The sequence below is a fragment of the Phyllopteryx taeniolatus genome, chromosome 7, assembly GCF_024500385.1.
Source record: "Phyllopteryx taeniolatus isolate TA_2022b chromosome 7, UOR_Ptae_1.2, whole genome shotgun sequence".
In the NCBI taxonomy this organism is placed as follows: domain Eukaryota; kingdom Metazoa; phylum Chordata; class Actinopteri; order Syngnathiformes; family Syngnathidae; genus Phyllopteryx; species Phyllopteryx taeniolatus.
The window spans coordinates 22,623,489-22,640,819 of record NC_084508.1 but is presented as its reverse complement, the minus strand read 5'-3'; the positions used below and the strand labels follow the sequence as shown (position 1 = coordinate 22,640,819).

General features: G+C 38.9%; 1 protein-coding gene across 11 annotated transcripts in view; it reads left to right on the top strand.

The window, feature by feature from the left end:
• The window catches only part of ttll7 (tubulin tyrosine ligase-like family, member 7), a 116,970-nt gene that overhangs the window by 19,180 nt on the left and 80,459 nt on the right, over positions 1-17,331 (top strand). For 9 of the 11 annotated variants that reach the window (XR_009789334.1, XM_061779103.1, XM_061779100.1 and 6 more), the window contains 5 exons: positions 840-961; positions 4,519-4,586; positions 6,594-6,752; positions 14,131-14,347; positions 16,864-17,028. Coding sequence is in view for 10 of the 11 variants with exons in the window: in XM_061779103.1 (XP_061635087.1) it covers positions 840-961; positions 4,519-4,586; positions 6,594-6,752; positions 14,131-14,347; positions 16,864-17,028 (731 nt within the window). In the remaining variant the exon portion in view is untranslated. The remainder of the gene's footprint in view (positions 1-839; positions 962-4,518; positions 4,587-6,593; positions 6,753-14,130; positions 14,348-16,863; positions 17,029-17,331) is intronic. The other 2 variants (XM_061779107.1, XM_061779108.1) reach the window with 2 other exon arrangements.

Sequence of the window (17,331 nt, the reverse complement as noted above, 5' to 3'; positions counted from 1 at the left end):
AGAGCAATGCACTATGTCCAGGATAAAGTTACACTAAAAGCTAAATAGATGGGTCATTTTTGCTGTTTCCTTTTCTGAATATGGGAATGGAATTGGTGAAAGATCAAAGATGGTACCCCCAAAGAGGTGGAGGTGTATACTGTGGGCCTCAGGACGTGTTCAGTGAGGTGGCTGAGACAAAATTGATTATAATTTGGCTCTTGTGGAACTTAATGGTAACTGTCATCCCAGCCCTGCTGCGATGTAAATCCTCCCTGTTCAAGTTATCAAAACACAGTTAGCATCCACCAGCGTGAAAAGATAGATGGAGTCACACTTTCCTATTGAAGTGCTGCTATCAAGCAACATTAGGAAAGCTGGCATCAGGTTTGTGTTGATTTTCAAGAAATTAATTAAAATGTCCTGTTGTTTGATCTTATTAATCTTTCATTACTCACTGAATATTGAATAGTTTCTGGATCAATGTCCAAATGGGCTTGCCACCTATTTCTCATATTATGGGGTTTCTAGTGGGATTTGAATGCATTACGTATAATTAATATATATTTGTTGGGAGGCATTACCATCAGCTGGTCTGCATCCATTTCATGAACAGTAAATATTGCTAGGAGGTTTTGATCTTTTGAATTACCATGAATGAATCCTTTCTGTCCAAGCGTTTTAGTAAAACAATTATCTGCAATATAAAAATGTAAGTCATGTCTTCACACTGTGTGCTTATTTCATTAGGTAGTCATGTCTTTGATAAACATCCTTGAAAATGTTCTTGGAATGGAACTCTACTGAAATGCGTTCTTTGCCTATTCCGTTCCATTCTAATATGAGTGTCTTCCAACCAGTTCGCATAGTCATCAATGAGATGGACTTTCTGAAGACACGAGATGATGACGAGACTGCCAATCTCATCTGGAGTGATTCGTCTGTACAGCATGAGAAAATTGCTGAGCTCAGGAATTATCAGGTACTCTGCATGGTTGTCATCTCGGCAGATCTTGGGGTTAGGAACCGCTGGGCTAAAGATATTACAAAAAAATAAATTTTATAGTTATTTAAAGTTGTCCGGCAAACAGAATAATATGAACCATATCATAGTACTTTATACAGTACAAGGAAAATGGTAAAACCGATTTAACTGTCATTATAACGGTGTGCATCTGTAAGCTCAGGGAGGATTTTCCACCATTGGTGCTTTGAGTAAAAGGTGGAAGAGATAGTCATAATTAAAGGTCCAGTATTTTACCAAACCAACTTTTTCTAGTACAACCCCTATTCCAATGAAGTTGGGACGTTGTGTTAAACATAAATAAAAACAGAATACAATGATTTGCGAATCATGTTCAACCTATACTTAATTGAATACACTACAAAGACAAGATATTTAATGTTCAAACTGATAAACTTTATTGTTTTTAGCAAATAATCATTAACTTATAATTTTATGACTGCAACACGTTCCAAAAAAGCTGGGACAGGGTCATGTTTACCACTGTGTTACATCACCTTTTCTTTTAACAACATTCAATAAACGTTTGGGAACTTAGGACACTAATTGTTGAAGCTTTGTTGGTGGAATTGTTTCCCATTCTTGCTTGATGTACAGCTTCAGCTGTTCAACAGTCCGGGGTCTCCGTTGTCATATTTTCCGCTTCATAATGCGCCACACATTTTTAATGGGAGACAGGTCTGGACTGCAGGCAGGCCAGTCTAGTACCCGCACTCTTTTACTACAAAGCCACGCTGTTGTAACACGTGCAGAATGTGGTTTGGCATTATCTTGCTGAAATAAGCAGGGGTGTCCATGAAAAGGACGTAGCTTGGATGGCAGCATATGTTTCGCCAAAACCTGTATGTACCTTTCAGCATTATTGTTGCCTTCACAGATGTGTAAGTTACCCATGCCATTGGCACTAACAGAGCCCCATACCATCACAGATGCTGGCTTTTGAACTTTGCGTCCGTAACAGTCCGGATGGTTCCTTTCCCCTTTGGCCCGCAAGACACGGCGCCCACAATTTCCAAAAGCAATTTGAAATGTGGACTCGTCGGACCACAGAACACTTTTCCACTTTGCATCAGTCCATCTTAGATGAGCTCAGGCCCAGAGAAGCCGGCGACTTTTCTGGGTGTTGTTGATAAATGGCTTTTGCTTTGCATAGTAGAGTTTCGAGTAGCGCCAAACTGTATTTATTGACATTGATTTTTTGAAGTGTTCCTGAGCCTATGTGGTGATATCCTTTACACATTGATGTCGGTTTTTGATACAGTGCCGCCTGAGGGATCGAAGGTCACGGGCAATCAATGTTGGTTTTCGGGCTTGCCGCTTACATGCAGTGATTTCTCCAGATTCTCTGAGCCTTTTGATGATATGGACCGTAGATGATAAAATCCCTAAATTCTTTGCAATTGTACATTGAGGAACATTGTCCCTAAACTGTTCGACTATTTTCTCACGCACTTGTTCACAAAGAGGTGAACCTCGCCCCATCTTTGCTTATGAATGATTGAGCAATTCAGGGAAGCTCCTTTTCTACCCAATCATGGCACCCAGCTGTTCCCAATTAGCCTGTTTACCTGTGGGATGTTCCAAACAGGTGTTTGATGAGCATTCCTCAACTTTCTCAGTCTTTTTTGCCACCTGTCCCAGCATTTTTGGAACGTGTTGCAGCCATAAAATTCTAAGTTAATGATTATTTGCTGAAAACAATAAAGTTCATCAGTTTGAACATTAAACATCTTGTCTTTGTAGCGTATTCAATTAAATATAGGTTGAACATGATTTGCAAATCATTGTATTCTGTTTTTATTTATGTTTAACACAACGTCCCAACTTCATTAGAATTGGGGTTGTATTTAGGATGTTACATTGGCTCTATGGTGCTTAAGTAAACGTGAAATCCATCCATCCATCCATTTTCTTTACCGCTTATCCTCACTAGGGTCGCGGACTGCTGGAGCCTATCTCAGCTATCTTCGGGCGGGAGGCGGGGTACACCCTGAACCGGTCGCCAGCCCATCTAAACGTGAAATATTAATTAAAATCTTTCACACATTCCTGAGTTACGGATGTTTTTCTGACAATAGGCCTGAAATCAGGCCATTCGAATTTCTCAATCTTATCCACGTCACTAGCAAAGATCTCTGCCTACCTCTCTGCCCCCGAGCCAGCACTGTCAATATAACAAACACTGTGATAGTAGTGAGGGTTGGGTCTTCTTCACTGAGGCAAACAATGGTGGTCTTAGCCAAATATGGATAAAGCGGATACAAAACTGGGTCAAATAGAAGCAGCTGTCAGAGGGACCTTTTCTGGACACGTATAACAAAACCAAGGTGTTTTCTTTTAAATGAAATTGACACTTTTATATTAAGTCCATGTTAGAGAGTCACTCTATGGAGGTATAACTAGCCAAAATATGGGAGCTTTAATCATTTAAAAAGAGCTGCAAGAGCTGCACCACAAACCCTGCTTCATTATTTGCTAGAAAAAGTCTTATACAGGCATAATTTTGGGGGAAAAAAAAATGTTGCGTCTTGAGTGATAGACTGTAAAAGTACTCTCCCCAACTCCTTATAAAACTCCTAAGGAAGTTAAGAGAATTGATAAGGTATAGGTTCGATATGCAGAATCGACAACGGCATTGATGTTGATAAAATCTAATTCCCACCCCTAGTCATTAATGACCAATTGACTCTTAGACCAGTCTCTATATGCTGTGGGCAGTAAAGGTTCTGTGTGGTGTAAACTACACTGTATTACTTGGCATCTCATTATGTGGCTGATGCATCCACCAGTACTTATAATACAGTATGTTGTACATTGATATCACTAGCACCTTTTTGTGCTGTGGTGCAGTATGTCAAGTGAAGTCCCTCCACAATTGCTTTTGATTTCCTCTCACAAATTGCATCATCTTGCAGAATTGCCATAATTGCACGATTTCTTCCGAATGCCTAATTACATCTGTCTCGTTGGGATAATAATCACATATCCTTTTTACACTCTGCATTCTTGTTTTATTTTTCCTTTCTCTTTTTTCCCCTTTGAGGAATGTACTATGTGAGTTTGCTTTCAAGTTTAAGTTCATATGAGCCTAATTAACACCCCTCTTCAGGCTCATTTGGTCAAAAAAAACCAAAAAAAAAAAAACCAAAGATTTTCCTTTACCCCCAATTTTGGTGCATTTAAAGCCATTCATTCAGCTGTCACTGCAGGAGCTTACGATGCAGAACCAATTACCTCGGCCCCTCAGAGCTGAGATTGATCTTTTTTTTTTTTTTTCCTTGCCTCTTCCCTCCCCAACCTTTAAAGTCTGAAAAACATTGTAAACTAAATAAGGGTTGTGAAATGTCTCAGCGTCACCTTTTTGTTTTAAGTTCGTAATTGGGCATAAATGTCAGAACATTGTAAGCTCACTTCAGGTTGCACTCTCTAATGTGCTCATTTTCCGGAAGGGGCGGGTGGAATTGAGTAGTGTAATGGCCCTAACAACGTTATTATGTCTCTCTGTCCCTCTGTAGAGAATTAACCATTTTCCGGGTATGGGTGAAATTTGCCGCAAAGACTGCTTAGCAAGAAACATGTCAAAGTAAGTTTGTCCATGGATTCGTGCCTTTCCATTTCAAACCTCAGTGTTTAGCAAGTTCTTCTTACAAATAATTAAAATCAGGATCCTAGTGAATCTTTTAAAATACAAAATGCAATACAGTGGAAACTGTAAGGTTGAACACAAGTTTAAGGGTGGACCTCTGATTCATTCAATTTGTGCACATAGGTAATAATGCAACAAACCCCCCCCCGAAAAAAAAATCAAAAAACAAATGATTAATTGATCTTTTCCTGGTGGCTATGCTAAAATCTGGACAAACAATCTTTTAAGTAACATCTGAACATTACTGGTACATACAAACAAGAGTAAAGAGTGTTTAGCCACTGTTAAAATAAAATCCAATAAACCCCGACCTGCAATCTTTGATTACAATTGTCAAATTCATAATTACTACTTTTAAGGCACGGTCAATCACCTCAGATAAACTTCATACAGTGGTATAACGATTCATACGTTATATCGATGTATCGATTTATATTCCTACTATCCAACAGGATCAATCAGCCTTCTGGATGCAAATCTATTGATTTTAATGATTTTAAAAGGTAATAAATCGATTGTATTGATACTAGGAAATAACGCACTGGATTTACGCACTGCATGCTTTCTAAGGAGGTTGTGTATGTGTTGTAGTTCCAAGAAAAACCCTTGTAATTTCTCTTTTACTTTGCTTGATTTTTCAGTTAGCACACTGCAGTTAGCACTATCAAAGCTACTTCCTTCTTCATCTCTTTTCGTCTTTGTTTCCTTTTCTATGTCTTACATCTAGTCACTCCTTTCCGTAGTACCCTTTGTGCTTGGACGAGACACCACAGTATGTGTGTGTGTTGTTTTTTAAGCATTTTTTTAAAGACATCCGTCTGTCTGATGAATTGCAGATGAGGAGGAGGCTAATGAGAAATGACCATTAAGGATGCGTGTGTGACTAGCGGCAAATTGCAGTGCACTTTGAAAGCCTTTCAAGCTGGTTAGCGTAGCTTAACTTGCTAGCCGCCAACAACGATAGCAAAGTACCCTCAAGCGGAAACTCAGGCGCAATAGAGGAGAACCAGCGACAATGTCAACTGGCCGCTGTTTAAGGCTCACCTTTGTGCTACAAAGAGCAGGTTTATTCATGTATTTCGCTCTCTATTTATTATTAACAAGATTCCTAAAAGATTGCTTTGTTTCTAGCCATTACGTTTTAACTGTTTAGAAAAGGGATTCTCAAACATTGTATCCTGCTCGGAACCCCTATCTATTTTTCTAAGGACTGTCTCATAGTTCTAACACCGATTAAACATCTGTTTTCTAGGAGAAAAAAATGGCACAACAATAAAATCATCTGAAATAATATAAATAACAATAAGTTGCTGTTTTCACCTTTGTTTTATTGTAAAGAAATACAATCAATAAGCGGACTCAGTCCATTGGAAAACACATCTAGTACAGTACACAATAAGACACATAAAAGGAAAGTAGAGCAGGAAAATCTTTATATTCAATGACCATAATTCATTTTTAACCAATTCCCTTAGAAGAAAACGCAATAATCTAATACATTTTACCTGCACTGTCCAGTATGCATGTATTTTTTTCACTGTCACACTGGATGAATTTTTGGTTAAAGAGTTACTGATTTCCAGCCAGTGAATCATTTCGGATCGTATCGTTCCAAATGAACCAAGATGAATCGAATTGTGATACGAATTGAATCATTGCTAAAAACGAATCATTACGCCCCTATAAAACTGCCTTTGATAACTTTGACTGGGAGTGATTTTCTTTTAGTATTATTTTCAACTTATGGGTTATTTAGTTATTTTGTGACTGTATAGTTATGAACGATGTGTAGTATTACTGGTTTCATATGTCATATCAAGTTTTATTTACGGTTTTATGAAGTGTCGCAAGATGCTTAACGTTGCAATATTTGTGCTTTAGGGGCATTAAACTTTAGAGGTTCCGCTGTATGTAATATAATAAAGCTATTTTTTGTCTCTCCAGAATGATCAGGTGCCAGTCTCAAGAGTACAGCTTTGTACCCAAAACCTGGATTTTCCCCGCTGAGTACACGCAATTTCAAAATTACGTCAAGGAGTTGCGGCGGAAACGCAAGCAGAAGACGTTTATTGTCAAACCAGCTAATGGAGCCATGGGTATCGGGTAGGTCAGAGGCAAGAAGAATTCAGAACAACTGAAAAACACACCGATTGGGAGACTGAGGGGCAGCAAAAGGAATGATTTAATGACAAGATAAACAGGAACAGTGTGACAGAGAGAGAAAGTTGAAAGGGGAGCAAATAAAGGACAAGCACAAGAAAACAAGACACAGAGGGGTGTTTAACCCTGGTATAGAAACAGCATTATGCTCAGATTGATTATGTGAGCTGAGAGGGTGTGCAAAATCTCATTGTTGGTCTCTTTGTTTTCCATGGTCACAATTACCGTAAATCAGAGCTTATCATGGCTCGATGACACACGCGATTGCCTTTCTGTTAACCTCTGCTGCCACACAGTTTTCCTTTCTGTTATCAATCCACGCGCTTTTTGTGAAGTTACGGTTCAATCTTTGTTTTGAGAGCGCCTGACTGCTCGGAAAAAGGGTTCATTTGTTTGTAAACTTCATTTTAAGTTGCATTTTACAATGCGATACTGGATATTTCAGACCCTGTGATACTGTTCATTGTTCTTTAACATAACTTAGGAGGGGGGTAAGGGGAGGAGGACTACAGCTCCTCCATTGAAGAAAGAGTCTTCTTCCATATTAACAGGGAAGTTCTGATTCAGGTGTTTTTTTAAATTTTGTTTGTCTCTTTTCTAATTCATTGGTTGATTTCGGAAACAACAAACCTATCCATGGAAACTTGCCTTTTGCCAGATTTTTTAGTTTTTTCAGAAACAGTTTTCACAGTTTTATGAGGGTAATGCTTTTCATATAATACCTGTACATCACTCAGTTTGCTGCACATTTCTTTTAATCATTATTATATTTTTTTCCCCAAAAAATATTCCTGTTTTGTTGCAGTTAAAACTTGATGAGCAAGGTAGCCTTCACTTTCCACAAAAATTGCAAACTCAGCTACAATTCCTTTCTATCGTTTATTTGAACTCGCAGTCTTCCGGTGCCTAATAACACTGAATTACACTTCTCTTGTGAAACTTCTCAAACCAGCATCGACTGGCTTTAAAGTCATATTCGCCACCACAAGCAGGTCTGCTTGCAGCATTTTCGCCTTCTCACAGATGATTGCCTCGCTCATGCTATCACTAGCGAGCGCTTTCTCATTTGCCAGTCTAAGGAAGAGCAAAAAAACCTCAACAACAGAAAAGATATAGTACCTCACTTGCATTATGTGATGCACAGAGCCAATTATGGTTAAACAACGCAATGAGAAGCACAGCACAGATCCTTCTGCTCGTTCATGTCAAGTGCTTCCTAACGTCACAAGCAGTTTTTCTTTTTTAGGAGCCATTCTGACTGTTTAGCCCTTGTTTTGGAAAGGTTTTGTGACCCAACGGAGACACGGGTGCCGACATCTTCCCTACTTTTGCGTTCATTCGTAAATCCAACACGGCTGCTGCTTGATCTGTGATTGGATGAGCGAGTGTGCGGAGGCGGAACCTCCGCCTACTTACACGACAGCCTTCTGCCTTCCACTGCAGAGCGCACAACTAGTTTGATGTGTTTTTTGGTGTTTTCAGCTGACAGTAACTACTCGGACCCATTGTGAGGGCTAATTATGCGCAAAAGAACAAAGATAACGTACTCTTATTACAGTGCATTATGCACAGAGCCAATGATGGTCATGCAATGCGAGAAGAAGCACAATATAGATCCTTCCCCTTGTCCATGCCAAGACTTCTCGCTAATTGAAAATGGTACGTAAATAGAGGTAGTTTTTCTACGAACATTTTGTGTGTGACCCAAATTGTTCGTAAAACGGGTCCTTCGATAAACCTGAGGTTCCACATTACATGTACATAGTTTGACCATCCATCCATCCATCCATCCATCCATCTTCTGTAACGCTTCTCCTCACTAGTATAGCAAAATATAAAACATTAGAAAAGTAAGAAATTCTGTTGGTATTGCCAATAAAGCTAAGACATCTACAAACCCCAATTTGGGACATTGTGGAAAACGCAAATAAAAACAGAGTAGTGTAACTTATATTAAGTTGAATACACTACAGAGACAAGCTATTTGATGTTCAAACTGATGAACTTTGTTTTTTTTTTTGTGTATGAAAAAATATTCACTCATTTTGAATTTGATACTTGCAACACATTCCAAAAAAGCTGAGACGGGGGCATGTATACATCACCTCTCCTTTTAATAACACTCAATAAGCGCTTGGGAACTGAGGACACTACGATAATTGTTGAAGCTTTGTGGGTGGAATTCTTTCCCATTCTTGTACTTCAGTTGCTCAACAGTCCGGGGTCTTCGTTTCAATTTGCGCTTCATAATGTGCCACATATTTTCAATGGGAGACAGATCTGCAGTGTAGCACTCGCACTCATTTTGCTATGAAACCACACCGTTGTATTGTGCAGAATACGGCTTGGCATTTTCTTGTTGAAATAAGCAAAAAATAATAATAATTAAATAAAAGTTGTTGCTTGGATGGCAGCATATGTTGCTTCAAAACCTGTATGTACCTTTCAGCATTAATGGTGCCTTCACAGATGTGCAAGTTACCCATGCCATGCGCAATAACACACCTCCATTTCTTAACAGATGCTGGATTTTGAACTTTGCACTAATAGCAACCCTTTTCCTCTTTGGCCCGAAGGACACGACATCCATGATTTCGGAAAACAGTTTGACATGTGGACTCATTAGACCACAGCACACTTTTCCACTTTGCATCTGTCCATCTCAGATGAGCTCGGGCCCAGAGAAACTGGCAGCATTTCTGGGTGTTGTTGAGATATGGCTGAGATATTGCTTTCCATGGTAGTGTCTTTACTTGCATTTGTAGACATAATGACCAACTTTGTTAACTGACAATGGTTTTCTGCAATGTTCCTGAGCCCACAGGGCAATATCCTTTACACAATGATGCCATTTTATTTTTTTTTTAAAAAGTGCAGCCTGAGAAATCGGAGGTCACGTACAATCAATGTTAGTTTTCGGCAGCAATTTCTCCAGGTTCTCAGAATCTTTTGTTTATATTATGGACCGTAGATGAGGAAATCCCTAAATTCCTTCCAATTATGTTGAGAAACCTTGATCTTGAACGGTCGGGCTATTCGCTCATGCAGTTGTTCACAAAGTGGTGAACCTCACCCCATCCTTGCTTGTGAACATCTGAGCCTCTCGGGGATGCTCCCTTTATACCCAGTCATGAGAGTCACCTGTTTCCAATTAACCTGTTCACTAGTGGAATGTTCCAAGATATATTATATTATATAAGATATTATATATTATATTATGTGTTATATGTTATATTTCTGCATAGTTTCCCCACTTTAATGTTTAAGATCATCAACAAATGTAAATATCAGACAAATATAACCCAAGTGTACTTAAAATGGTGTTTTTAAATGGTAATTTCATTTATTAAGGAAAAAGTTACCTGGTTCTGTGTGAAAAAGTAATTACCCCCCTTGTTAAACCATGAATTAATTGTGCCTAATAACAATTTTTGGTTAATTTTCACTGATCACACCCAAGCCTGATTTCCTCCAGACCTATTAAATCAAGAAGTCACTTCAACAGAATCTGTCCCGACAAAATCAAGTCGGACAAAAGATCTAAAAAGCAAAAATGATACAATCCAAAGTAATTCCAGGAGTTGAGAAATAAAGTAATTGACATCTATCAGTCTGGAAAGGGTTACAAAAGCCATTTCTTAAGCTTTAGGATTCCAGCGAACCATTTGAAGAGCCATTATCCTCACATGGAGAAAACATGGAACACTTATTTCCTCATGAGAACACCAGCGACTCATCCAGGAGGCCACAAAGGAACTCAGGACAACCTCTAAAGAACTGCAGGCCTCCCTTGTCCCAGTTAAGGTCAGTGTTCATGACACAACAATAAGGAAGAGACTGGGCATTCATGGGAGAGTTCCAAGGCGAAAACCACTGTTGACCAAAAAGAACAAGCAACAATTCATTAACAGAAAGTCCTGAAGGAAAATGTTCAGCCATCAGTTTCTGACTCAAGCTGAAGCGCACTTGGGTTCTGCAGCAGGATAACGATCCAAAACACACCAGCAAGTCAACTTCTGAATGGCTTAAAAAACAAAATGAAGCTTTTGCAGTGGCCCAGTCAAAGTCCAGACTTTAATTTGATTGAAATGCAGTGGCATGACCTTAAAAAGACCAATCATGCTCAAAAACCCTTCATTCTGAAAGGAAGAGTGGGCCAAAATATCTCCACAAAGATGTGAAAGACTTATTGCCAGTTATAGAAAATGCTTGATTTCAGTTGTTGCTGCTGAGGATGGCCCAACCAGTTATTAGGTTTAGGGGGCCATTACTTTTTCACACAGGGCAAGGTAACTTTGAATGGTTGTTTTTTCTTAATAAATGAAAATAATCATTTAAAAACAGCATTTTCAGATCACTTGGGTTATATTCTGAGATTTTTTTTTATCTTAAAAATTAAAGTGGGGGAAACTATGCAAAGTACTTTTTCACGGCACTGTAGGTTGAAAAGGATTTGCAAATCACTGTATTCTATTTTAATTTACGTTTTACACAATGTCACAACTTTATTGGAATTGGGGTTTGTATTTAGAGTTGACTTTGGTTTTCATTCCTAAATTGAATTTTAAAAAAGCCTGATTTGGTTTAGTTGTCAAAAAAGTATTTTTTTTAAAACATCGAAGAGTTTCCTGTTTCTACTTTAAAAAAAAAATGTTTTGAGTAGAAGTCACTAAAGGGTTTCTCAAACTTTTTGGGTTGAGGGACCCCTTTATAGGGGAGACATTTTTAAAAAGGTGCTCCTCTTAATTCTCATGCCAATGAAACACAACTACCATGTGTACTCCTAAACGTTGTAGGAATTATTTTTTTTTTTTAAATGTTTCAACCAAAATATTCACAACTTGTTTAATAGAAAGGAACTTAAAGAAATTACGTATTAATTAAGGGTCCCTATATGTAGGTATGGACATTTTCTTCAATGATAAGACATAATTTATTGCAAATTATTTTACGGATTCCCAAGCTATGGTTCGTACACTCCCGGGGTCCGATGAATCCAGTTTAAAAAACACTGGTGTCGACAGTATTTTCGTGTAACTTTGATTCAAGTAAACGATCCAGTTGATATCCAGAGTTTTTATTGCGATCAAAATTAAACTTCCCCCTGAAATAATGAAATATTTAGATCCAAAATAATCAGACTATGTGCTAAAACTTCAGTGATTGCTAAACGGTTTTAGGCAGGTGAATGTGAGATGTATTGTACAGTGCTTGCATTCATCGTTAGGACCAATAGATGGGGATATTGAAGTGTGAATAGCTCAGTGTGCTCACCTCTCCCTCTAATGCTCTTGTAATTTGTTCTTTCTGGTGTAATATGAGCATATAGCTCCACGTTGCACGAAGTGCTTATTTATTAAAGAATTAAATGCAGCTAAGACTGAATTACTGCAATACATTTGGAATATGAAAGATGCTGATCTTAGCTCAACCTCTCAACAGCACAAGTCTCACAAGATTAGAGTTCCCTCTATTTTTCTTATGTTATGTCACAGCAGGAAATTAAGTTATACCTACCCCCGTAATTTATTTTGCGGTTTGCCCACTAAATGAAGTTATTGTTGTTATAAAGGCAACAAAATCACAGCGTGTGCAAAGCTTAAAAATGAGAAATTAAATATGGTCTCAAATTAAATATGCAAGGGGGAGTGGGCTATGATTATGTGACACCCAGGCTTATCAATCACGACATCTTCTCCTCAGCTACTCCTCCTTGACTAACTAACACTGTTAACCCTGTCCTCATCAATCAGTTTGCTGTCTGCCAATAAGGGCCACTCACATTATTGGTCAGGCTCCTATCAACTTGTCCCTGTTTGGTTCTGCTCAGGAGTGCTGATAAGTGGGCAGATGAAGTGCTGCCCTTTAATGCAGCGATCTTGGTTGGAACGCAAGGTAATGTGGTGTGATTGATAAGCGTTAAGTAAAACATCACATTGCTATCTAACCTGAAAGAGAAGAAAATACTACTTGATAATGACTGGAAGCCTAGGTTCTCACTTCACTTGTTGTTGAGTTTCATTCAATGAAACAGTGAATCAACATGACTGCAGTTCCACACTGCACTCCTTGGTAATCATAGACATTGTTCACAGGACACTAGCTGTGATTAAATATCTGGGTTTGCTCTTTTGCCTCAGTGCTACAAAATTCACACAACAGTCTTTACATTTCTGACATATTTGTGTGTGTATGTGTGTCTATAATCCCTCCTTACATAATGGGACCTTCAAGGCTCCGCATGCAACCAATTTAGTCTCTGTCGACTTTAACTATGAGTGATGGGTTGTAGGTCAGTCGAGCTGAGTCTACATATGGTTGTCGGAGGCTGTTTAACAATGATCCCTCAAGCCACCAGCTTGTATGCATATACATGGACAGAAACATACACACTGCCCCACATATTCCGTGCACACTCACTTGTATGAATGCGTGCATACAAACACAAGTCCACATCTGTGTACTATATAAAGCATGAGTGCCCCTCACATGAGACCAGAGCAAATTGAATTAGAAGGAATGTAATGTAGAAATGAAACCCATGGCCTGCTCATATTTACCTCATTGACCAGCAGTGGTCTTTGATGAGTTTTTCTTCAGATAATTACAATGTTCTCCAGATGGTCAAGCAAAACCAGCATTACCTGTGTGTTTTTTGTACATTGACATTAATTTAAAGGGCCAGGTAATCAACAAAGTAGCAGCCATTTTGGAAGGCTGAATGCTCTGCTGTGCCAAATAAGTTATCGCTCTTAAACTTGCCATAAATCATGCCGAGGGCACTTATTTAAACAAGTTTTCATGGAAGGTTCTACAGCAGTGGAAGGTCATATGAATTCCATCAGGGCACCACACTTCCAATCTTTTTACACCTAAAGGCCTGGCAATTGTCATGTAAATACACAAAGTCATGCACACTAAGAAAATATATGAGTACCTCTTTTGCTCCCTTGGACCTGATATTATTAATTGGCATGAATAACATTAGAAGGGTAACACTAATCTAGGGGCTAAACTAAAAATACTGACTGACATAGCTAAATGTTGCATCTGAGGTATATGCCCGTAACCATTACCATGAGCAATTTTCGATGAAATATTGTGCAGAAAGCTGTAAAATGTGTATACAGTTTCGGTCCATTTTTATCCAACACATATAAGACAGTGCCAATGTCATCAGTCGGTGTTCATGGTCGCTTCTATGCCATCATCTATCATTTTTCTAATTATCTTTTTGTCTTTACTGTGCCATATTTTATTATGCTGCTGACAGCACTCCAATTTCCCCCCAGAGGATTAATAAAGGCTTCTGTCTATCCAGGATCTCACTTATCCGTAACTGTGAGAAGCTGCCAGCCCAGGAGCACTTCATTGTTCAGGAGTACTTGGAAAAACCTTTCCTGATGGAGGGCTACAAGTTTGATCTGCGCATCTACATCCTTGTCACGTCCTGTGACCCGCTTCGCATTTTCCTCTACAATGACGGCCTGGTACGCATGGGCACAGAGAAGTACCATGCACCCAGCGAGGCCAACCTGGTGAGTCATTTGCCCACACACAAACATACACATTGAAAAGACACACAGGGGAACCTCGAAAGTCGAATAAAGTTCATTCCGCTGCACTGGTGGACGTCCAATTTGGTTTAATTTCAAAACAAAATTTAAATTATGATACATTCTGATTTAACTTTGTTTTAATGGTAAACTGTTGCCATCATTAAACCTGTATTAACTGTAAATATCCCAAGTAAAAATGTTACATTCTTAACTGTCAATCAAGTGTAAACCTAACCAGTTAATATTCTAATTTTGTTTTAAAAGCAATATTTGCACTGACCATCCAAGACAAAGATGCATGTACCACTTTAGTACTTTTTGTCCTAAGGTCTTCACCATTTTCATCTCTTTCCTCTTCTTTTCTGCGGTGGCATCACAAAAATGCAAAGAAAATGCAAAATACACTTGTGGACGGACAATATTGTGATAAATGTGATGTATGATTAATGTTCTATAGTTGGCTTTCATTCTCCTTAATAAATAATGATGAGTGACTGGTTTTAATGTTATCTCTAGAATATGCTGTGGGCCAAATAAAAACAAGCAGCTGGCCACTAATGGACTTGGCCATCCCTGCTTGACATGCTCACAAAGTATAAATTTCATAAAGCTGAAAGATGCTGAAGTCTCTAGTATTCCAGATATTTTTAGGTGAATTCGAATTTGTACAACCTTTAGTGCATACGACTTTCAAAGAGGTTCCATTGTCAATCATAAAAACTGCATTACCTGTCCAGAGGGCCAGCTTGATGAGCTGTGGATAAAATGTATACTGTACAATACAGGTGAGGCAGAATTTGACTATAATATTCAGTATATGCGGGAGCACATTGACCACAACTAGATTTTCTAAAGCTGAAGGAATGTGTAACTCACTGTAAAATTCACTGCAACAATACACTGGTAGTATGAGGAACAGACTATATTTATGACACACGTACACACACCAACTTACACTCGTAGGATGTGCAGGTCCAGTGTATCCCCAAACATTAATTGTAATATCACCTTATTCCCAACCGCCTTGAGTTTCTGTACCCGCTAAGTCCATTGTGCTGTGCGCATACGCAAACACGCCCACATACCTCTATCAAGCACAATGCATATCAATACAGTGCGTATTGTCTTACCAAGTCTGTGACACATGATAGAATCAGGCATGCCATGGAGATGGATGTTTAATTCCATAGAGAGTGGCTGCCAGACAGCCATGAAGAGGTAGAGTGGCTTGCGGTCACCATGTTATTACCATGTAGCTAAGGACATGGATGCATTATAAAGAGAGGGGTGCCACTAATAGGCAACCACTCAGGGATTCATCCCAGCCATGTTATATAGGAACTATATAACTATTGCTCTTATCACTCTTATTTGATTCAGTTGTGTGTACGGCACAGTCAATGGCATTAATTCACACTTAACTCACTTCTCATACACAGGACGTCTAGAACTAGGGTCTTTGATTTTTTTTCACATTTTGGTCATTGCCAGGGCCTTTTTCCCCCATATTATATGTCACAATGATCGGGCACCGGTAGTGTAGTGATACACATCGCTGTGTTTCGTACAGCTAGTAGGTGGGTAAGTTCCCAGACAGTCACCCCACACCCAGCCACTGGATATCGCCAGTGCTGTATAATTGAGAGAGTTGCATCACGAAGGGCATCCGGTGAAACGGAGCGTGAAAATTAGGTTAGTCAATCAACTTGGAAAGATGATTCACTGTGGCGACTCCTGATGGGAGGATCTGAAAGACAAGATTATATCATATATTATAACAGATATTGTTTTGTATAGGGAGGAGCTTTAGAACAATTTTCCTTGATCAGTTTATAAGGAAAACAATTTATTGACATCCTTACTTCGCCTGATTGTAGAATCATCACCATTTACTGCAGTTTATGTTGTTGGTATATAATATTGTAAACAATAGTTCAAAATTGTTAGACACCATACTTATTTCGTATTAACTTGTAGTTGGACCCAATAAAGAACAGAACTATCTTCTGCATCCCCTTTAGGCCTCAAACTAGTTGGGCCTGTATTGTCTGTGCCCTCTGCTGAGTAGTGAAATGTTACTGCTTTGACATGTAGTGACTACAGAACATAAGCTTGTTAACATAAAATAACATAATCCACACGTTTCTTGATGATAGTCAAATTGATGAATGGATCTATCATGCCCATCCCAAATATGTTTTTTTAATAGGGTATGCTGCCTCCTGGAATAATTAATCATCATTCACAAATAACTAATAAAAGCAGTTTCCCCATTCAGTGCAAATATAGCATCCATACTGTATTTGTGATAATGAGCTTTCCTTCAATGTGTTAAGCATCAAACTGGTTAAAATGGAATTGATGGGGAAAAAATACCATCTGGTGAAGATTTTTACATGTGGCCAGAATAATCTTTTCCCCTCCATTATTGTACATTTGTACTGTACATTTTTACTAAAATATGCCATTCTTATTTCCCACCTTCATCTCCTCAGAGCCAGCTCTACATGCATCTTACCAACTACTCAGTCAACAAACACAATGAGAACTTTGAGCGGGATGAGACGGTGAACAAAGGCAGCAAAAGATCCATCAGCTGGTTCACACAGTTCCTGCACACCAATGGCTACGACGTGGTCAAGTTCTGGGGTGACGTCTCTGTATGTGGTTAGCCGATATACACACAACCTCTCATTTACAGCAGATGCACCGAAATGCAAAACATGCTTATGTACTTACATCTGGAAGCACACAGTCAAAAATACTGTACACATGCTGCCTGCAACACAGAAGGTTGACCAGCAAAGGTTTGACAAGATGTGTTTTGATAGTTTTTCAGACAGTGTCAGAATTTTGTTTAACTGATGGAAGAACCCGGTCAAAACATCCTTCCTGGAGGTGCGCTCGCTCAGTCTAGGACTCCCTCCGCTCATCTAAACACCTATACTGTCACGATACATAAT